The 23,055-nt window shown below is 39.6% G+C and overlaps 2 protein-coding genes across 2 annotated transcripts in view; one reads left to right on the forward strand and one right to left on the reverse strand.

Moving 5' to 3' along the window:
• The window catches only part of LOC118493511, a 124,759-nt gene that overhangs the window by 52,277 nt on the left and 49,427 nt on the right, over positions 1 to 23,055 (forward strand). The window lies entirely within an intron of this gene.
• LOC116053102 (myosin heavy chain, fast skeletal muscle-like) lies at positions 8,445 to 20,874 on the reverse strand. The gene is made up of 41 exons (XM_031304026.2): positions 20,777 to 20,874; positions 20,177 to 20,219; positions 19,537 to 19,758; positions 19,318 to 19,461; positions 19,067 to 19,223; positions 18,949 to 18,976; positions 18,760 to 18,856; positions 18,561 to 18,653; positions 18,408 to 18,471; positions 18,228 to 18,326; positions 18,036 to 18,139; positions 17,789 to 17,927; positions 17,556 to 17,674; positions 17,263 to 17,412; positions 16,992 to 17,162; positions 15,598 to 15,898; positions 15,404 to 15,474; positions 15,226 to 15,313; positions 14,984 to 15,101; positions 14,782 to 14,905; positions 14,156 to 14,292; positions 13,811 to 14,066; positions 13,479 to 13,721; positions 13,218 to 13,394; positions 12,989 to 13,134; positions 12,807 to 12,897; positions 12,317 to 12,706; positions 12,079 to 12,205; positions 11,870 to 11,988; positions 11,587 to 11,783; positions 11,127 to 11,310; positions 10,855 to 11,020; positions 10,592 to 10,716; positions 10,173 to 10,481; positions 9,876 to 10,079; positions 9,647 to 9,772; positions 9,392 to 9,562; positions 9,202 to 9,306; positions 9,010 to 9,105; positions 8,761 to 8,892; positions 8,445 to 8,550 (listed from the first exon to the last, which is right to left on the reverse strand). Exons 3-41 carry the CDS (start codon positions 19,741 to 19,743, stop codon positions 8,530 to 8,532), a joined length of 5,796 nt encoding a protein of 1,931 aa, XP_031159886.1. The 5' UTR covers positions 19,744 to 19,758; positions 20,177 to 20,219; positions 20,777 to 20,874; the 3' UTR covers positions 8,445 to 8,529.

Here is a 23,055-nt window from a genome sequence, read left to right on the forward strand (position 1 = left end):
GAAAGTGAGACACCACTACCCACCGATAGCAACCCATTATCATGGTGGAAGATTGTTACAGTCTAATGGCGCTTTTCCATTACATGGTACCTGCTCGACTCGCCTCGACTCTACTCGCCTTTTTTGGTTTTCCATTACGAAAAAAAGTACCTAGTACCTGCTAAGAGGTAGATTTTTTTTTATTACCACCTCAGTCAAGGTTCCAAGTGAGCAGAGGCAAGCCGAAAAGGTGACGTGAAAGCGACAGACGGGGTGTCCTGCACAAACCCGCTATTTTTAAACAGTTTAGCCAGCTGTGTTTTTTTGCTGCCTCCAGCTTCATTTGAAACAAAATGTGTCTTCTGGCTGTGGCAACAACAACACACCTTCGACGTTCTGTGTGTGTGTGTGTGTCGCAGTTTACTGCGCCACCGCTTGTTTTACAGTTCTGCCGAGGCTCCAGGCAGCGCTTTCGCCGTAGCCTATGTACACACACACATGCTGGCTCGACGCACACACCAGCGCACAAGTATAAACATCAGGCCACTTTTACATAGGCTACGGCGAAAGCTCTGCGCAGAGCCTCCGCAGAACTGTAAAACAAGCTCAAGTGGCCTGATGTTTATACTTGTGCGCTGGTGTGTGCGTCGGCCGGCATAACGACCAGCCACGCTGAGGCGGTACTAAAATCTGCAATGGAAAACGGACGAACAGTGTGGCGAGTAGAGTCGAGGCGAGTCGAGGAGGTACCATGTAATGGAAAAACGCCATTAGTACCCCCACCTTGCCCAGATTCAGAAAACGTTGATCGTCTTGTGTTTTTGGCCAACAACCTTAGGGATTAAATCCTGCCAATGTTGTTTGAAATGTTGAATGTAAATGTTACGCACTTTGATTTAGGCATCTTCATTTTATTTTTAATTGTTTTTCTTCAATTTGTCAAGATCAGTTGTGTTCAATAGAAGCTGTGCAGTTATTGATGCAGTCTCAACAGCCATTGTTTTTTTTTATATCAAAAATGTCCATTAAAGTTGACAAATGAAAGTCATTCATTTTGTTCCACTGTTTTAATGCTAATAAGAAAGCGATCACCTGTTTCCAAATGTTTATTGTAATGTTAGATGTCCTTCTAGTGGACAGAACGTGTAACAACAACCACATGCTGATAGTGGCATTGGCGATACATAAGCCTGTGTCATGTCGTAAATATTAATAATAGGATGAATTTGAGCATTTAATATTCAGATATTATTCGAATATTAAATAAAATAAGGAATGGAATTTGAATAGTATTACAGAGGAAGATTGACAGCCCTTATATATAATGCCATAAACAATGAGCTACAAACTAATTTTCATCAAAACGAGCCGTCCTCCAACCTGAAGAAATAACATTGGTCTCTACGAGCAGCCGGCGGTGAGACGTCAGTAAGACGAGTGAAAGTATCTTCCATAGGTCAAACATGTCCATTTAATGATAATTATACCTCTCAAATTTCTTCTGTAATTCAAAAAACGTGGGTCCAAACGGCAAAATATTATCATCAGCAAAGAGATAAAAGTCTGACTAACACACATGATGTTGTTTTATGTTCTTGGTATCAAATATATGTTAAGCGATTTCCCGAAGATTTCCCATTAAAGTCTATGGGAAATTTTGCACCGTTATTTGGCGATTTTGTGAAAACCGCATGGCAAATCTCTTAGAAAAGTCATAGCACACCATTACCGATCATTACACATGTTTTGATGTATTTATGTGCATGTGTTGGCAACGCTCCGTGACTAGTAGCGAGACAAAAATGTAGCGGAATAATAACAAGTATGCAGGATCGCAAAGTAAAGAGAATTTTTTTTGCTTTTGCCTCTTTCCACTCTGTCAGTTGGGTCCTGCCCTCTAAGTCTGAGCATTCCATCCCATATACACCAATGTAAGAATGGCAGAAAGGCATTTTGTCTAAGCCTGAAAGAAGATTGATGATTTTAAAAAGTACTAATGGGATTTGAAAGTTGAATACCAACCCTGAACGTATGAAAGATGTGGAACGTTTTAAAGTTTGAATGGAGTTTCTCGGTAAATGTATGAATGAGTAGCTAGCAGTTGAAAATGTATGAAAATGTGTCAACTTTAAACATTCTGTCCATCCGCTTTAATGGGGCAAAAACGCCCGCTAAACGTTGAATATTTCGGAAATTATGAATGTTATGAATATTATAAATAGTAGCACTCAATTCTGAATCAAGCTGAACATTTTGATGTTTGAATGTAGTTTCTATGTTGAAAATGTAGAAGGAGTTAATGTGCAAAATAAGTGGTATGGAAGAATAAGAATAAAAGTGTAGAACTAGAAAATGCATTTCCTGCAGAAAATGCGTGGGAATGCTGAATAGCTGAATTGCTAAAGCTAAACTGGATGAATAGCTTAAATCAGTAAGAAGAAGTTGAAGAAGTGAGAATAGTTGAAAAAGTGGAAATCGGTTTAATAAGTATGAATTTCATTAAAAAGTTAAAAGCTTATGCTAAACTGAACTGTTGGCTTTAAAAGTTGAATAATGGCAAAAGATGTAGAACATTGTGAGGTCTCAGTATATTTTCTAACTGATAATGACTCACAAATGCAGAAATATGAAACAAATTGTATGAAAAATCTTGAAGTTCAAATGCATTGCATTGCACTGCTGAAACATCTGGAAAATTGTCAGAGTTGGAAGCTAAACTGCATTACCTAAATAAGTGAAGAGCTACAATACATTGTTAGAAAAGCTGGAAGCTGAACTGTAATACTGTCAGAGATGAAAGTTGAAATGAATTACCTGAAAAGGCTGAAAGAAGAAATACTTTGTATTATTATCAGACATATACACTGCATAGAACGAAAAAGCATCAATCTAGCTAAGATGAGATGTGAAATATATTGCGTGAAAATAAGGGGGCTGAACAAGAGGAAAGAGAGAAGAGAGGAGAGAAGGACAGAAGAGAAGGAGAGAAGATGACAAATGCTGTGAGAAACAGATGAAAATGCAGAAATCTGTAGTATTCAAGTTGACTGTCTGTGATAGTGTTGTCATGGATACTAATGACCAGTCACCAGTGTTTGTAAACACCCTTTGATGTCTGTGATGAGATCTCTTAGATCTGTAATCAGTTAATGATCGTAGCACCTGCTGTTAATATGTCACTTGTGGCACACTGCAGCTATTCAGAGACACTGACAGCAAGCTCTCAAATAAAGGCTCAGACTGCAATAACGATAAGGGGTATCAGTCAAATGACGTCATCCTGAGCCTTTGTGAACGTATTGGTATAAAATGTATGTGGATAAACTTAAAAATGTGGGCATATCAGCGATTTAAAAAAGTGATTCGCTCTGCATTTCGCTTGGAAATGTGAAGAATATTAAACAGGGCAGTGAATGGAGGAAGATGTGGAACTCTTGTCATTTGGAAGCTCAACAAGCCAAAAGTATAAGGCCTATCACATAACTGAAACTAGACAAAAAATTCCTACGTTTTGATGTATAAATTGTGTATGACAAGTAGATATTGTGGGCGTGACAGCAATTTATAGAGAAGGGACAAAGATAATTTTTTTAAGGCTCTGTGCTCTGGCTATGACATCATCCACTCTAGCTCGCGCAATACACACCCATTATAAATGCAAAAAAATCCTGAAATGATCACTAAACTTTTTCATAAAAACTGCAAAAGATATCAAAACACTGAGCACACCCCAAATACCTGAATATTTTGTTAACAGTTTAAAGTTTGAATCATGTCTGTAGTTGTAAGAATGTAGGAGGAGATACATTTTGAAGCAGAAGAGGATTTGAAGGATTTGAAGCCCGCTCTCATTGACTTTAATGCTAAAATAAAATGTTTAAAAGCTTAATATTTAAAAAAGTATAAATAGTAGAAAAAAAGTTGAAGTCCCATCATCTCCTGAAAGAGCTGAAGATTTTAAAAGTTGAATGGTTTTAATTACTGAAAGTATGCAGAAGTTACGGAGAGCCGAAAAATGTACGGAATAAATAAGAAGAAAAAGAAAGAACAGAATAACAATAGTTGGAATGCTGCTGAATCAGCATTCCCACTATTGCCTTCAGCATTCACATCAATAAGTATGGGGGATAATAGTCATTCTGCCGATTGCTGCTATTGCAGCACATTGGCACACTGAATAAGTATGGGGGATAATAGTAATACTGCCGATTGCTGCTATTGCAGCACATCGGCACACTGAATGAAAACACATCCCCAAATACTTCTTTGACTGTCATTGCATTATTGCATATTTGTAAATGTCAGTTTCACATTTGGAGTGGTAGGGTAACAACTGAAAGCCAGAGTTTTACTACAACATTCACTATAAAAAAAACTATAAAGGACAATTAAAAATGAGAACCCACTGCAGATAATATATCTGTAGTATAATACTGGTCTGTAATACAAAAATTGTTTTCTTAAAGGCATAATTTGTCATTAATGTAATCAATAATCACCCAACAACAAGTTTAAAACACAAGAATAAAAACCTTCTTTTACTTCCAGAGTGATTGTCAGGTCTTTTTTATATACAGATGTACACTAGAACAGATAGCTAAAGTCAAAACAGGGCTTTATCTTCAAATGTGATAAAATAAAACAATACAAGCTGCTTATTATATATATATATATATATATTATCCATCTTAAGTCAAACTATAAATATTATATACAGTTAATAAATGGACCCGTTTATATTATTATTAGGGCTATTTTAACGCGTTAATCGCAATGCCATTAAGGGCCGATGCAATGCGATTAATTTTTATTTATTATTTATTTTGACCCTTTGCAACACCGTTACTTATCATCAGCTGCCACTTCCTCGTAACACATCCTGCTGCTGCAGGCTGCAGGCATGATAGAGAAAGACAGCAGCAATGAAATCCTGAATGGTGCTTTTTATTTTCCAAAACTCCCGGACGGCTCGTAGACAAGTCGAAAGCCATATGCACATTGTGTAAAACCGAATTAAAATATCACCAAAGCACATCAAGCTTGAGCTACCACCTACGGAGCTAAGCATAGTAGTACAGTTAACGTGATACTAGAGAGATGAATATTCGAAAGATGAATGTTCGAAAATAAGAGGTTGCTGTGGCCCGCCGTACAGGTTAGTTTGACCAGCGGTGGCCGGAGCGGGCAGCAGCGGTGGCCGGAGCGAGCAGCTGCAGCGGCCGGAGCGGGCGATCACGGGGGGACATCCTCAGCAGTGAAACGCGAACGGGGGCTGGAGTATAACCTAGCTAGGTGGAAAGCTAACGCTAGCCAACCACCTGTTCCATCAATCCTGCTTGCAAGTGTCCGCTCATTAGACAAAAACTGGACTACATCCAACTTCAACGAAACTCCCAACGCGAGTTCAGAGACTGCTGTGTTTTTGAGTAATCAACATTATTTAGGAGTTACTAAACACTATATTGACTCTAGTAAGGATAGGGATTTTTAGTTTTTTAGTTGGGTACTTGGATGAATTGTGCAATAATGACAGATTCACACATTTTTTTTTGTTTACAGTAAATAAATAATTACAAATCTTAAAATCAAGTTCATAAAGTAACTTTCTTTGCATTCATTTGATTCCCAATCAAGATACACTGGTAAAAATTGCTTTCGATTGTTAATATGTACTTAAAAACTGTTCTGAAATGCAAAATAATAGAATTTTAATCATGTGATAAAATATGCGATTAATCGCGATTAACTATAGAACTTCAGCGATATTATTACACTACAATATTAAAAGTAGCCTAACTATTGTTCATCAAGCAACGTGTCACAGAACATTCATTTGCTACTCTGCTACTCTGTTTTCTCAATTGCAACAGTCCATTCGGCATTTAGTGTCCAGCCCACTCCTTCTGATGAGGCATGAGTTGACCACACAACCATGCTAATTTTAAGACTAAGCCATGCACAAAGTATCAAATACATTAAAGAATAACAACTCATTATGCTTGGATAAATGAATTAAATAGTATTCTTTTTATTAAACAATGAGTGCGACAACAAGAACCAGTGTTGTCGCTGTGTGTGTGTGTGTGTGTGTGTGTGTGTGTGTGTGTGTGTGTGTGTGTGTGTGTGTGTATCTAACTGGAAAAATAAGAACAAAGTGAAGGAACAGGGATGAATATTGTGTATATATAAGTGTTAAAGGTCCCATGGCATGAAAATTTCACTTTATGAGGTGCTTTAACATTAATATGAGTTCCCCCAGCCTGCCTATGTTCCCCCAGTGGCTAGAAATGGCGATAGGTGTAAACCGAACCCTGGGTATCCTGCTCTGCCTTTGAGAAAATGAAAGCTCAGATGGGCCGATCTGGAATCTCCTCCTGAGGTCATAAGGAACAAGGTTTCCTCCCCTTTCTCTGCTTTGCTTGACATCATGGCTTGCAAACAAGCAAAGTAGCAGTTGGTCAATAATTTCTATTCATACATGTAATCCAACAAGATGACCTTAAACTAAACAATAGTTAGCATTAAATGACTCCTGTATTGCTCCTCATTTTCCTGGAGGCCTGCAGTACACCACAAGACTCCGGTCTATCCCACAAGAGCTGTCCGCTCTTATAATCGTCGGATAACGTCTTACTCCGGATTTCCACTGAATGCAGAACGTCTGCGGACCGGCTCCGCTGCGTGTCGGCTGCGTGCTCCGCCGTCCGTCAATACCTGCTAGGTCCGAATTTGTTGCGGCACTGCTGCGGCCATGACTGACAGCTGTAGTCACCAGGACCCACAAGATCTCGCAAATTCACGTAGAATAGAACCACAAAACCAACAACAGTTTGTTTCCATCCAGAGGAGTAGAGGGGAAACAACTCTGTGTTGTGTTTTCAAGGTGTAGTGCAGGGAAATATGATCCGCCGTGAGCATGGTGTGTTTTATTTAGAAAATTAACCAGATGTTTATTTTGTTTCTGTGCTCGACTTCCTGTCCCGCACTATCTGCCGTGTGCTGAATTGCTGCGGAGCTCTCCGGCATCCGGCAAAAATAGAAGCTCTGCGTATCTGCTCCGGAGGGCTGCGGACCGCTGGAGCTGTGCCGGAGTCGGAACGCAGCCGTTCTGCAGTCAGTGGAAATACACACATTGACTATAATGGAAACCTAATGTCTCCGCCGCCGTTACAGAGCGGATACGCAGCCGTTACACAGCCGGTAGAAATTTGGGGGCTAGCCTGTTCCGTGTTCTGTGCAGCCCCGAATCCCCCGATGATCCAACATAAACAAGCAGAACACAAGGATACAATCGTGGAAGATGATAAAGATAAGTATATGCATCATAAAGGGCCTCTGATATAATATAGAGAGTTGACAATTCAAAAGAGGTAGCTATTTAATCAATTTACCCCTGGAGATACCTTCACAGCTGGCGAAGTCGAGCTAACAAACTAGCAGGCAATCGGTATACCAAGATAAAAAAATATATAATTACGCTGTGCACATACAAATAAAGATCAGTATATGCATCATAAAGGGCCTCTGATAAAATATAGACAGTTGACAATTCAAAAGAGGTAGCTATTTAATCAACTTACCTCAGAAGTTACTCGACGGCCAGCAATGGAAATGAATGATGTCCAACGCCGTAGAATGGATTTCTGGAAGTAAGCGAGGCTGCATACCCTGGAAGTAGGTGGCAAAAAGCGTATAACGGAGTCCAATGGGAGTGTTGCCACTCTTTCTTATTCTCTATCACTCTGGCCTTAGCAATACACAAGTTTCGCTCTTCTTAATTTTTAAGTATTGATTCAGGCACCGTTAAGGCACCTACACCATTTTATAAGTTTAATTGTTTTAGGACCTGTATCAGAAAAGAACCCAAACGATACCCAACCCTACTCTGGGTCCTCCACAGGGTGACTAGACACCAGTCCTATAATTTGAATGAGGAAATCAGTGAATTGTTTCAGATGTTTTCTACTCTGACATCTGCTGTTTTTTGTTTTGTTTTTAATGTCGTGATATACATAATGAATTTCATTCATAATGGTCATAAAAGGTCATAAAAAGGTCTTAAGTCAAATTTGACTTGGTAATACCTGCAGAAACCCTGCATTGTGGAACATTTGCTGGTTTTGTGAGCTAATGACTGCTTTCTATCAGAGCCAAAGTTGTGGTTCTAGGAGTCCAGAATTTATTCTGCTGTCTACGTAAATTGTGCCTGTGGCCTCCAAAGATTGCGGACAAGTGAGAGCTCATCTTGGATTAGGTAATTCATTATTCTTTTTTTGTGCCTGTTTTCCAGATTAGGAAAACACATTTGCTTTTTTTATCCTTGTTTTCTTAACTGCCCATATTGTTCACCTTCACCTCAAATGTTAAGGAGGTTTTTAGCGTTTTTCATGTTCCAAAAAAAGTGTTATTCAAATCTCACAATTACCTTTGAGAGAAGCAAAGAGATGAAAGTACTACAGACAGAATTTAATAGCAACAGTTTAATCTTTATTGTTTCGGCATGAATTATTTCATATTATATGATTCAACACAGCCAAACTCTCGTGTGCTTTACTCTGCTGCTTCTTTTCCCTGTAAAAAACACAGAAATGGTTTGTGTGAGTTTGAATAAGCGATAAGGGGACAATAATTGTGATCTGTTAATTTTTATAGTATTTAAACCTAATGCTTTATAAGGTGAATATAATACTGTAAAGAATCTGCTCTAACATATTGACAGATATACATCAAAGAATAATTGCTTTGTTGGTTATTTTTCACTAAACTGAGGTATGTATTTACCTTGCCAGAGTCACGGCTCTTTGCCCTCAGCTTGTTGACCTGGGACTCTGCGATGTCAGCGCGCTCCTCAGCCTCCTCCAGCTCATTCTGAACCTTCCTGCACTTGGACAGATGAGTGTTGGCCTGCTCCTCCTGAAATACAAGACATAGAAATAAATGTTCAAAAAGATCCATAGTACTACTGTACATTAAAATAACTACGATATATTGTCAAACTTTCAGTGTTGAAAATGTATGTTTTGTCCTTACCGCCTCCTCAGCCTGCCTCTTGTAGGCCTTGACCTTCAGCTGCAATTTGTCAACCAGATCCTGCAGCCTGCCAACGTTTTTCTTGTCCTCCTCAGTCTGTAATAGGCAATATAGATTTGCATGTGTATTTTTAATGGTAAATATATTAGATCATTGTTGTACTGTACATGGTAGCTATCAAAGTGACTGTACCTGATAGGTGAGCTCCTTCACCCTCCTCTCATATTTGCGGACACCCTTAATGGCATCTGCTCCGCGTCTCTGCTCAGCCTCAACCTCTGCCTCCAGTTCATGCACCTTCAAAAACAAGACAATAAATATCCGTCTTTCTTTTCCAAAAGTCTTGCATCAGTTGTGCAAATTCTTAATGTGACTTTCATACCCTGGACTCAAGTTTCTGGAGCTGCTTCTTGCCACCCTTCATGGCCAGGTTCTCAGCCTCATCCAGGCGGTGCTGCAGGTCCTTAACAGCGACCTCCAGGTTCTTCTTCATCCTCTCCAGGTGAGCGCTGGTATCCTGCTCCTTCTTCAGCTCCTCAGCCATCATAGCAGCCTAGAAGAGACAGCATACAATGTTAATGAGAAATATCTTGAACATATTGGAGTGAAAGGAAGAACAAATGAAATGTAAACCTACATCAGTGATGGCCTTCTTGGCCTTCTCCTCTGCATTTCTGGCTTCCTGAACAGTGTCATCCACTTCACTCTGGACCTGGACCAGGTCAGACTCGAGCTTCTTCTTGGAGTTCAGAAGGCTTGTGTTCTAAAAGGCAAAAAAAAGGCACTTTAGTCATTACATGCCTGATTTTCACGTTATTTAATTGTCATTAGATTTTTGAATTGAAGAAATGATTGGGCTTGTTCACCTGAGAGTGCAGAAGTCCAACACGCTCACTGGCATCCACCAGCTCCTGCTCAGCAATTTTGCGACTTCTCTCTGTCTGTTCCAGAGCAGCTCTAAGTTCCTCGATTTCAGCTACCATCAGACCGTTCCTGCGATCCACCATAGCAGCTTGTTCCTTGAAGTCTTCCTGTGCTCTGACAGCATCATCAAGGTGCAGTTGTGCATCCTAGTGATATAACATCAGGAAAATATTCACATGAATTACAAAATGTACCTGCACTGACCATAGTCCATGCAACAACTCTTTGTCTAACAATACCTTCAGCTGCGCCTGCACATTCCTCAGCTGCTTCTGGGACTCAGCAGCCTGGCGATTGGCGTGGCTCAGCTGAATCTCCATCTCATTCAGGTCTCCCTCCATCTTCTTCTTGATTCTCAGGGCATCGTTTCTGCTCCTGACCTCAGAATCCAGAGTGCTCTGCATGGAGTCAATCACCCTCTGGCTGTTCCTCTTGATCTGCTCCATCTCCTCATCTTTCTCTGCCAGCTTCCTGTCCACCTCACCCTTAATCTGGTTGAGCTCCAGCTGGACACGCAGGATCTTTGACTCTTCGTGTTCCAGAGTTCCCTAATGATATCAAAGAATTAAATATTAATCTTTGCCTTTAAACCTTTTCTTGTATATGTGTCTATGATTAAGATTTTTTTTTCAGAAGATTTCCTCGAGAAAAAAAGTACCTCAGCCTCTTCAAGAGCCGTCTGGATCTCAGCCTTCTCGGTCTCCACCTGCTTCTTGGACTTCTCCAGCTCATGGATGCTCTTGCCAGTCTCACCAATCTGTTCAGTCAGATCTGAGATCTCCTCTGTAGAGAGATACATGGGTTTTATATTGTTAAGCCTTACAATGTAAAATAAAAACACTTTATTCTAACACAATTGAATACAATGTAAGAAATACAAGTGATGAATACAATGTAGCTGTTACATAAAGTAGAACTGACGTTGCAGGTTCTTGTTTTCCCGCTTCATGGTCTCCAGCTGATCCAGAGATTCCTCATAAGAGTTCTTCATCTTGAACAGCTCAGTGCTGAGAGAACGAGCCTCCTTCTGTGCTCCCTCGAGCTCGGCCTGACCCTCCTCGTACTTCTGTTTCCACTCTGCCAACACCTGAATAACATAATAAAATTCAGTTGGTTGTGTAGAAATATAGGGAAAATAAATATATATATTTAATTGTTTGTATGGCTTGGCCACACAAAGTAAACAATGCTACCTTGTCAAAGTTCCTCTGCTTCTTGTCCAGGTTGGCAGCCAGCCCATTGGCCCTCTCCACATCAATCATGAGGTCCTCCACCTCACTCTGGAGCCTCTGTTTGGTTTTCTCAAGAGAAGCACACTTGGAGTTCACTGCCTCAATCTGCTCCTCAGCCTCCTGAAGACGCTGAGCCAGCTTTTTCCTGTTTGAAAAGGACGAGATTTGTTTTCCACTGAAACTACTTTTTTCCAGATATTTTTTCATGAATGAAATACAAATTATTACATAGTCTCAGAACCTAGATGAATATAACAAAGCACTGCTTTAATCTAAAATGTTATTTTCGTAATAAGATACTAAATACAAACAATTGAAAATTGTTGTTTCGAACATTTGGTTAAATGCAAGTACTGTATTTGAGTTATGCTAAAATGCTACACTTCTGAACTGGCCATTGAATTGTTTGAATGTTACTCACTTGGACTCCTCAAGCTCCTCAGTGCGCTGGATAGCATCAGTTTCATACTTAGTTCTCCACTGAGCCACCTCACCGTTGGCCTTGGACATTCCACGCTGCAGCTCAGCCTTGGCCTCCTGCTCCTCCTCAAACTGCTCCCTCAGCAGATCACAGTCATGGCGGGCTGATTGCAGTCCATGGGCAAGAGCATTCTTGGCCTGGTGTAAGAAATATGATTGAATTTACAAAATTCCTTAATCCCAAACTAATAATACCAATACACACTCACTTAATGGTTTCTTACCTTAACCTCCTCTTCAATCTGTCTCTTCAGCTCCTCAATCTGCTGTGTGAATGCCTGTTTGCCTCTGGTCAGCTGGGAGACAAGAGCTTCTTTCTCTTCAACTTGACGGCTGAACTCACCTTGTGTGAAAGATGTCACGATACGTTAGTTTTTGTCATGTTTCTTAATAATATACACAGCAGATCATTCAGTTTAAAAGTTTTAGATACCATTTTCTGTCAGGAGACGTGCTTTCTGTGCATTTGAGTCATTGACTTGACGGACATTTTCATCATTCTTGGTCTTCAGTTCGCTGAGTTGGTCCTCTAGAGTACGGCACAACTTTTCAAGATTTCCCTGATGAGTAAATAAGAGATGAGATCAGTGATCAGATTTTATTTATAATATTTATTACATTATTTACTATGCTGGTGTTGTTAATAAAATAGCATGTAATGCATTGTGTACCTTTGCTTTAGCAACAGCCTCCATGTTGCTGGAGAGGTCATCAATCTCCATCTTGTATTCACTCTTTTCCTTCTCAAGCTTCTGCTTTACACGCTGGAGGTTGTCGATCTGCTCTCCCAGCTCAGCAACGCTGTCGGCCTGCTTCTTGCGAAGAGCAGCAGCGGTGGCTTCATGCTGCAGAGTGGACTCCTCAAGATCACGACGGAGCTTCTGGAACTCGGCTTCACGCTTCTTGTTCATCTCAATCTGAGCAGCAGTGGCACCGCCGGCCTCCTCCAGCCTCTCACTGATCTCCTCAAGTTCCCTGGAGAGGTCAGCTCTCTGCTTCTCAACCTTGGCACGAGCAGCACGCTCAGCCTCAATCTCCTCCTCCAGTTCCTCAATACGAGCCTGTTGAATATAGATGTGATGTCTTTCAGTAAACTTTCACTTTTAATACACAAAGTTGGGAACACAATGCAGAAATGTTTCGTGTAATGCCATATGTCACCTGGAGCTCCTTGATCTTCTTCTGAAGCTGAGCACCCAGTGACTGCTCATCTTCAATCTTGCTAAGGAGCTGACTGATTTCAAAGTCCTTCCTGTGAGAATTATAGATAAAGTACATAGAGTTCATGCAGTTGACCACAATTTTTAAAAGAAGGGTTGTTCAAAATTCAAAAATGACGTTACTTTTTGATCTTCTCATCAGACTGCTGCTTGTCATTCTCAAGATCCATTATGGATTCCTGGGCCAGTTTCAGATCACCCTCGAGCTTTCTCTTGGCTCTCTCAAGGTCCATACGGAGCTTCTTCTCTTGCTCCAGAGAACCCTCAAGCTAAGAAATAAGATGAGTTTTTAACCATCACATTTAAGAAGAATACTCTTGCTTTGCCAATCCAAGAGACTTTGTAAACTTACATCATCCACTTGCTGCTCAAGCTTGGTCTTGGCCTTGGTCAGAGTGTTGACTTTGTCTTCCTCTGCCTGCAGGTCATCAAGAGTCTGCTGATGAGCCTCCTGAAGGGCTTTCTTTTCCTTGGTCAGCTTAGCAATGCTCTCATCTTGAGAGGCCATCTCCTCAGTCAGGTTCTTAACCTAAGTGTGCAAGAAAAATCTTGTCTTTAAACTGTCATCATTATAATCTTACTTGATCTGTTGGACAGATTATTATTTACCAACCTTGTTCTCTGTGGCATGTTTCTCTTTTTCCACTTTGGCCAAGGTAAGCTCCAGGTCATCAATATCCTTCTTGAGCTCAGAGCATTCATCCTCCAGCTTTCTCTTCTTGGCAGTGAGCTCAGCATTGATTTCCTCTTCATCCTCCAGTCTCTCGGTTGTCTCTTTGAGTTTGGCCTCGAGCTGAATCTTACTCTTGATAAGTCCCTCGCATCTCTCTTCAGCATCATTCAGATTCTCTGATTCCTAGTTAATTTTCCAAAAATAGATGTTAGCACATTAACATTAAAAAGGAAAACATGAAAAATCAGAACTCTCTGTTTGTGTGTACTTACAGATGCTACTTGGAGCTGCAAATCATTCTTCTCCTGCAGAAGGGACACCATCTTCTCCTCCAGTTCCTTCTTCTTGGCCAGGGCAGCAGCCAAGTCAGTTTTCATCTTATCATAGTTCTCCTTCATAGATGCCAGCTCCTTCTCAGTTTCAGCACTCTTCAGCAGAGGCTTGATCTTGTAGTACACCTTCATCCATGGCCAGTGTTTGACATTCATGAATGAGCGGACATTGTACTGGATGGTATATACAGCATCCCTGTTGAAAAGAAGTGGCTGTTAGGGACAAAGTTATTCCTCATTATTCATTCCATGGCTGTGCACTCAAAATTGTTGTTTTCAACATGCCTCCTCGCTGTCATCTTCACAAATTCTGTTCTCATGACGTAACCACGGCACAAAGCCTGAGTCATGGTGACCAGAGATGCCAGTTTTTCATCTCTCATCTCCTCTAGGACACCCAGCAGACCGGCCTTGAAGAACACCTGATCAAAGAGAAAAGAGAAATTGACTTCATGTCTGCACTATGAACTGTTCTAAACATTAAACCAGAAATGACTCAGAGAGCATGTACCCCACACAATTATATGAATGTCTTATATTATTAAGAAAACTTTTTTTATCTTCATCAGGATCAAGATATGTCAAAACACCGTAGACAGTGAAACACAATTATTCTAAATGGCTGATGGCAGCTGTGCTTTTTTCTAGGAAACTTCAATCCTGTATGGGCACTTTTACTAGTTTTTTACTATCACTTGTTGCACACGACAAAATGTAACCTGCTTCATCAATGGCCACATGGTGGCGCAATTTCTCTATTTCTATCCTTTACTCGTTCAGTGTCCTAATTTCTCATTACACTACATAACATTGTGTAAGACTTTCTTTAAGATACTCTTTTTTTTAACAAAATGCACTGACCATCATTGGAAAGTACCACAAAAGTATATTAATGCAATCAAGGGGCTTACCTTGGTGTGTCCGAATTTGTACTCATCATGATTAACATCAATTGACCCAAGCAGCTTCTCTGAAGCCTTCTTGTTGTCAATGAACTGGCCCTCGGGGATGACACTGGCATTCAGCACCTTGTACCTTTTTATGAGAGTTAATGGTCAGTGTGAGCATTTTCTTTTAATTATCTATCAAAGTTATTTAAATATCCATTGATACCTCTGCTTGAAGTCAGCATAGAGAATTCTGCTGGGGAAACCTTTTCTGCAGATTCTGATACCCTCCAGCACACCGTTACACCTGAGCTGGTGGATGACCAGGAAGTTCTCCATCAGACCTGTAAAAAATACATTTCGTAATTACTTCCTTGAATAAATAGTTAGGCTCTAAAATTAAGTAAACCATACCAACAAAACAAATCACTCCTCAAAGAATCTCTTGAGATGAAGTTTTCTATGTACCTGGAGTCTTTGACTCATTGGGAATCAGGCAACGCACAAAGTGAGGATGGGTGCTCCTCAAGTTAGTCATCAGCTTGCCCAGGTTCTCCTGTAGATCCAGAATGGTGAGTTATAACTGTGAGTTTGAGCATAAATTGAGATACTGTATATGAGATAAGTTTGCAATGTTAAACCTTACCCTAAACTGTGAAGACACAGTCTGCATAGAACCACCCTTCTTCTTGCCACCCTTCTTTCCACCACCAGTTTCTGTAAATGTTTATATATAGACATGTTATGTTAGAATGTGACATATCATTTACATGAGCACAGTTACAAAATATACAGTATAACCTTAAAATGTGTTTTAGTCTACTGTAGTTACTATCATACCCTCAACGACAGGAGGATACAGAACAGCCAGCAGTTTCACTGGGGATTTCTGGTACAGCTGAATGACCGACTCATTCAGTGGATCCTTGTTCTTGTCCAGCCAGCCAGCGATATTGTAGTCCACGGTACCGGCGTAGTGCACCAGGGAGAAGTGGGCCTCAATCTTGCCTTTGGCGGGCTTAGGCTTCTCAAATGCTTTGTTTTTGCCAAGATGCTGGTCATACAGCTTGTTCTTGAAGGATGTGTCTGTGGCCTTGGGGAACATGCACTCCTCTTCGAGGATGGAGAAGATTCCCATGGGCTTGAAAAAAGTGTGAAGAAGTATGTCATTAAGTGATACATTAAGTCAAATTAAGAACAATTAGATATAATTACTAGGGCTGTCAAACGATTCATTTTTTTAATCGTGATTAATCACTGAATTTCTATAGTTAATCGCAATTAATCGCATATTTTATCACATGATTAAAATTCTATTATTTTGCATTTCAAACAGTTTTATTGTTCAAAGTACATATTAACAATCGAAAGACATTTTTACCAGTATATCTTGATTGGGAATCAAATGAATGCAAAGAAAGTTACTTTATGAACTTGATTTTAAGATTTGTAATTATTTATTTACTGTAAACCAAAAAAAAAAGTGTGAATCTGTCATTATTGCACTATTCCTCCAAGTACCTAACTAAAAAACTAAAAATCCCTATCCTTACTAGAGTCAATATAGTGTTTAGTAACTCCTAAATAATGTTGATTACTCACTGATGTCCAGTGATCACCGGTTAATGAGACAGCGTTTGCAGCACTTTGCAGCTGTTCCAGTTGGGCTACTTTCTCCGTGTCGTACAGGCTGTGTATCTGTGAAAACTACTGTCCCCCTCGACGGCAACGAGACAGGTCAGAACATGCCAACCATAGTACGTCTTTAAGACCCGAGTCCTCTATGATGCTGACAGGTCTGCAGTTAGTTGCCACCCGTAGCATCAACGTTAACTGTACTACTATGCTTAGCTCCATAGGTGGTAGCTCAAGCTTGACGTGCTTCAGTGATATTTTAATTCGGCTTTACACAATGTGGCTTTCGACTTGTCTACGCGCCGTCTGGGAGTTTTGGAAAATAACAAGCGCCATTCAGGATTTCATTGCTGCTGTCTTTCTCCATCATACCTGCAGCCTGCAGCAGCAGAAGTGTTATGAGGAAGTGGAGGCTTGATGATAAGTAACGGTGCTGCAAAGGGTCAAAATAGTAGCCTGTTAGGCACGACGCAAAGCCGAGTGAAGTGTAAAATAAATTAATAAATGCCGGCATGCGATTAATGCGATTAAAAAAAATTAATCGCATCGCGTTGGGGTTAACGCTGACAGCCCTAATAATTACCAAATGAAGTGATTACCTTTTCAATGAGCTCAATGCAAGCAGCCAAGTCCATGCCAAAGTCAATGAAATCCCAGATAATACCCTCCTTCTTGTACTCCTCTTGCTCCAGGACAAACATAGTGTGGTTGAAGAACTGTTGCAGTTTCTCATTGGTGAAGTTGATGCACAACTGTTCCAAGGTGTTGAACTGTGATGGGACAAATAATTAGTATAATCTCTCGCAGGGCAATAAGAATGATTCTGTCATGAAAAGTATCAGCCTCTGAATTGTTTGAAATGAAGCTTACGTCAAAGATTTCAAAGCCAGCGATATCCAGGACACCAATGTAGAACTGTCTAGCTTGTTTAGTGTCCAAACTCTGGTTGATACGGACGACCATCCACAAGAACATCCTCTCATAAATAGACTTGGCCAGGGCAGGCACTGCGTTCATCACCTGAATAAAAACAAGGATGTGAGTTGTTTGAAATCAACCGTCAACCATCTTGTAAAATGATGAAATACTGGTATTTTAAATTTTTCTAATGAAATAAATGACACAAAAGATAAACAGAAGTGATACCAGTTTATCTCAATTACCTGAGGTACAGTCTGTCCCTTGGTGACAAACTCATTTCCGACCTTCACTCTGGGATAGCACAGAGCCTTGAGCATGTCAGCAGAGTTCAGACCCAGCAAGTAAGCAACCTTGTCAGCCTCTGAAAATAGTTCAGAGATTTCAATCATGATATGAACAGAAACCAGTGTGATTAAGAACTGTATTACTGTTTTTTTCCCAAGCTATTCACTCTGAGCTGGCATTAAATACTCACCCTCTGTGCCATCAGGCTCAGCCTGCTCCTCACGCTGCTTCTGCTTGAACTTCATGTTACCATGGTGGAGCACAGCACCAGTCATCCTGTAGATGCTCACCTTCTCTTCACCAGTGAAGCCCAGGATATCAATGGCATTCTGAGTTCAAAAGAGGTCCACACAAACATAATCACTTTAGAAAAATGCACTTAAAAGGGCAGTTTTGATGTGGATATATTTAAATATTTGAAAGTAAAAATCACTCACATCAGTTGCTTCAAGCTCAACTTTGTCATCAATGCTGGCCACAGTGATCTGACCCATGCTACACATGGGGAAGTCGTAGGGGTTGGTTGTGATGAGTGCCTGATCTGGAGATCAAAAAAAGGGTGAACGCGTCAGAACATTGGTTTCATATGAAAACAGGTTAAACAATGTGAATCCTCTCAATCTTCTTACCAAGAATCTCAGGGATGTGGCCGGTCATCATCTGGAAGAAGATGTGGTAGCCTCTTTCATCAGAAAGCTGGTATGTCACTCTTGACTTCTCCAGCAGATCTACAAATATTGTTCATAAATTACAGTCTGACCAATTCTCAATTCCAGTCGTTTGTATGTACTATGAGTATTATTACTTACATGTCTCAATATCAGCACTAGCCAGTTTGCCAGTTGTGCCGAAATGGATTCTGATGAATTTACCCTGTTTGGAACAAAGGATTTTTAATGTCCCTCCACATTGGCAATCTGTAACAAGACCTCTTTCATGTGTAGTAATTGTTCCATACTCACAAAACGAGAAGAGTTGTCATTCCTAATAGTTTTGGCGTTACCATAGGCCTCCAGCAGGGGATTGGCAGCAATAATCTGATCCTCCAGTGACCCCTATAATCCAGGTTTAGAATTACAGTCAGAAAATGACTTTATTTTTCCCCCTTGAAAAATATTCTATAGAGGAAGAACCCTGAATTGTAATCATACAGTAAGATACCTTTGATGTGTCCTTCTTTGGTCCACCAACTGCAATTGTTGCAAAGTACTGGATGACACGCTTGGTGTTCACAGTCTTTCCAGCACCAGATTCTCCACTAGGTATAGACATACGTAGACTTTTAAGAATTTGATCAAGATATTTGACTATGTTAAACAAAGTCAACAAATGTAAATGTAACAAACTTACGTGATCAAGACAGACTGGTTCTCCCTATCTGTAAATAAAAACAAAATAATTTACTGTTTTACTGGAACATAAACCCCTTTATACTGATAAATTTTACTTTGTTTGGGTAATGACTTACCAGTAAGCATGAACTGAAAAGCGTTGTCAGAGACAGAGAAGATGTGGGGTGGAGCCTCCATACGCTTCTTGCCTCTATAGGCAGTTACACATTCAGCATCGTACACTGGGAGCCACTTGTAGGGGTTCACGGTGGCACAGAACAACCCAGAGTAGGTCTGAAAGTGATCATAGAGATTTAACAGTTAACTCTGTTTACTTCAAGTTTAGCAATTCACAATAGTTCTTTTCTCATTAGGCAGATTGTCTTACGTAGATCATCCATGCTGCATAACGCTCTTTGAGGTTATACAGCACAGAGGCTTCATTGAGATGGGTCATCATGGCCATGTCCTCAATCTTGTCATACTTGGGAGGGTTCATTGGATAGACGTCATCTTCTTTCACTGTCCTCTCCTGCAACAAGACATCAGACACAATGAGAACTAATCATATTGAATTCCCAGTTGACTCTGACTTCATGATACTAACCTCCTTAGTGTCCAGGACTTCGACGGTGACTTTGCCACCATCTTTCTTGAGGATTTTTGCCTTCAAGTACAGCTCCTTGGCATCGGCCACGTAGCAGGCACTCTTGGCATCAAATGGTGCACTTTGAGCCTCAATTCTCTCCTTTTCTGGCTTACGAAGGTAAACAGCAGCTTTGCCATAAATGGCCATCTCCGCGTCCGTACTCATGGTGGCGGTTTACTTCTGTGAAGTAATTACAAATAAGAGTAAACATATATATATTTTATATTTAGACATTAAAACTAATATATTCTAGCCATATGACTGGAAAGCCCAGAATTATAGAGTCCAATGAAATAATTAACATATACCTATCAAATTGAGTTCTGGGCATCATCACAAGTCAGTAAATCAAACAATAGCAATCTTAGAATGATGGTTTCTCTTCATATCATAGAACAGTTCCTAAATGCCTGGTGTTGTACTAAACATCAACAATATATCAATACCAAAATATCTTTTACATTACTACAAGAGACCTTTAGCTTAGTTAAAGCCTTTCAGACCGTCAGACTGATTGTCTATGCTGTAATTTCATTACGTTGCTCTATAATTTACACACATCGGTTGCATGTCTCCCCCAACCAACAGTTGAACATACCTTATCCTTTCCCCTTGTGAAAAGAATGTTGCACTCCACAATCCTATTGAAAACATCATGGGTTAGTCAGTGCAGGAAACAACCAAACTCAAATTAATTGAAAACTTTGTTCACACATATTACATTGTATAGATATGTAAAAAAAATATATAAATTCCATCTTGTGTCAAAGATGCTCAGAGTGCACTGAATACATACATTCATTCTTGCACTGAACTGCCTTGCACTATATTTATATTTAAATCTTAAATCTTGACTATACTGATATTGCACTATTCTTTCCCTCTCTTCAATTGTTATTGTGTATTTTTTGTAAATTTGTAAATTATATTGTATTGTTATACTGTACACTTAACAGTATTTTTTTTTAATATTTCTTCCTCTCCTTTCTGTTTTTATTCTTTATGTTAAGTGAGCGTTGTACTTTAAGAGCAAAGATTAACCAGAGTCAAATTCCTTGTTTGTTTACGCAAACCTGGCCAATGAAGCTGATTCTGATTCTGATGACATTATATTTAGTTTACAAAATATAATGTCATATAATTTCCAAAATGAGAAATACATCTAAATGGTATGATGTATAGTAGTAGACCACCTCACCACAAGCTGGAACTTCACTCGTCTTCCACCACGCTGTCTAAGGCACCCACATGGACCCCTTATATTCACTCTGGTGTGCTTACAAAGCAGAGGTTGAAGCAGACTTACATGCCAATTATGGTAAGGAAGACAGTTGAGACTTGACACATTTTTTATTGGTTCTATATGTGGAAGAATCCATACCCTGAGTAAGCAGCTTTTGAGTTCTTTTAAAACATTCACCGATGCACACATTTGTTAAAGATTAGGAAATGGTGGTGTTGACACATTTTAAGATGAAGATTACCTTTAAGATGTTTGATGATTGATGATTCATTGACATTCTTTAATTTGAGACTAAATTGTGAGATTTTAAATTTATATGAGGAATTTAAAGTTTGTTATCTGACAGACAGCAAATGCATCAAAGGTAGATGAACATTGACATTATGGTCTTAAATTATTTCATGCTTGCGCTTGTTTGGTAATTTCTTGACTCCTAATAAACATGCTTGTGCTGAGGTGAGTAGAGATGACAAGATGAGATTATTTTTTTATATTTAGAGGAACAGTGGTTTTGGTACTTGTTTTGACATGATGTGATGTTGGGCTTAGTTTTCCAAGCTTTTGGCAACCTTTACTGAAAATGCAAGACAAAAGAACAAAAAATTACTTTTTACACTTGCCTCTTTTTAGTCATGTGAATTGGATTATTATGGGGATTATTATGGTAATCTTTAGTGTGCATATGTAAACATACCCAGATATGACTTACTATGTATTATTTCTAATTAATAAGAAAGCAACATTTTTATTAAATGTAATTATATTTTTAAAATTGCACATTTATTATTGCCTTTTCTAAACTAACTTAACATGATTTTACAGAAATGTCAATGTCTCCTGAAATGTAATTTCAATTCATTCAGGCTCTGAGATGTCTTTTTAAAGGACATTCAGTCTACATTATAGAATGATTAGGATTAAGCAGTCAGAGTGAGCCAGTTGTCTGCTAACTTGGGCTGCGATGTAGAGCATATGCTATCTTCTGTGGACCACATGTGTTAGGGGCCCCTCTTGTCAAGATCGTCTTGTAATTTAAGTGGTTTCAAAAGTTGTCGTGTGAAGGTGAGAGAAGTTGGCATGTCATTAAAGTGAGAGGGTGCAAAGCCTGCTCTGGATTGGTTGAATATTATTAAGCAAAAGAATGCTGTGACCAAAACGGAATATGGCTTAAACATTAGGAAACATACTGTACATACTGTACTGTATGTTGTTACCAGAACATCTTGCCATGCTTTCAGATTTACCCTGGATGTCACAAATTGTCTTTTAGTGGACTACTGATATGCAGATATAATTGATTGAAAATATGTTTGTCTGTTCTGGGAATGATAAAAATGTCCAAAAATTTTCAAAATGTAATTTTCATGCAAATGTACAATTTACACAAGCTACTGTACTGCATGTTAGACGAGAGAGAAACGAAGTAGTGAAATAGTTAGGTCACATCAAGTGTAAGGTACTGTACAGTGAAAATATATCATGCATCTCTTCTAAGATTTCACTGAATAGGATGTTCACTAAATGTTTTGTATTATAAAATTACACACACACACACACACACACACACACACACACACACACACACACACACACACACAGTTTGAAACAATGATTAAAATCTTTCAGGTATGGACTCCTACAATGCTTCTTAGTCCTGTTTTTCATCAAATGTTTAAGATTATTTGATGTTCAGATGACTGTTTGCCCACTAAGGTGGTTGCAGTGAGCACACAGCTGATCGATGTCTCACAGCAAAGCACTCCCCCTTCCAGAGTTTACCTCACTTGGTCAGATGTCAGAGCCATGCTATTTAGACTTAGCCTGACATCGTCATACTCAGATAGTTGCAACGACACCATCAGCTGTGTGTGTGTGTGTGTGTGTGTGTGTGTGTGTGTGTGTGTGTATGTGAGAGAGACGTTACTGTTCGTTACTGTATCTGTCCATCATCATATAAAGCCCGCCTTCACAATTTAATTATTTAATTGGTCCGAACAGATCTTGTTCGAGCATAATTACTCCTCAACGGATCAAGTCCAGACTGAACTTCCCGACCTCGAATGTTGTGGGCGGGGCTAAGTTCGGCTGGCATCCAGGCTAATTTAGGCTACTTTGAAAGAAAAAAAATTATCAAAGCTACTATGTTGACCTTTTAATAACCCAGTCTTAACTGACAAAATTAGCTAATTATAATATGTGGTGGCTCCTAGTTGTTTCCCTCTAAGGGGCAAAAA

Source organism: Sander lucioperca, chromosome 17 (genome assembly GCF_008315115.2).
Source record: "Sander lucioperca isolate FBNREF2018 chromosome 17, SLUC_FBN_1.2, whole genome shotgun sequence".
Classification (NCBI taxonomy): domain Eukaryota; kingdom Metazoa; phylum Chordata; class Actinopteri; order Perciformes; family Percidae; genus Sander; species Sander lucioperca.

What these genes read in the sequence shown, in the direction of transcription:
- LOC116053102 (XM_031304026.2), bottom strand. Translation starts at nt 19,743, where the DNA reads ATGAGTACGGACGCGGAGATGGCCATTTATGGCAAAGCTGCTGTTTAC. An exon ending in AAGTCCTGGACACTAAGGAG is followed by an intron (nt 19,462 to 19,536) that starts GTTAGTATCATG and finishes GTCTTGTTGCAG; the next exon opens with GAGAGGACAGTGAAAGAAGA. An exon ending in TAGTGCTGATATTGAGACAT is followed by an intron (nt 18,327 to 18,407) that starts GTAAGTAATAAT and finishes CAATATTTGTAG; the next exon opens with ATCTGCTGGAGAAGTCAAGA.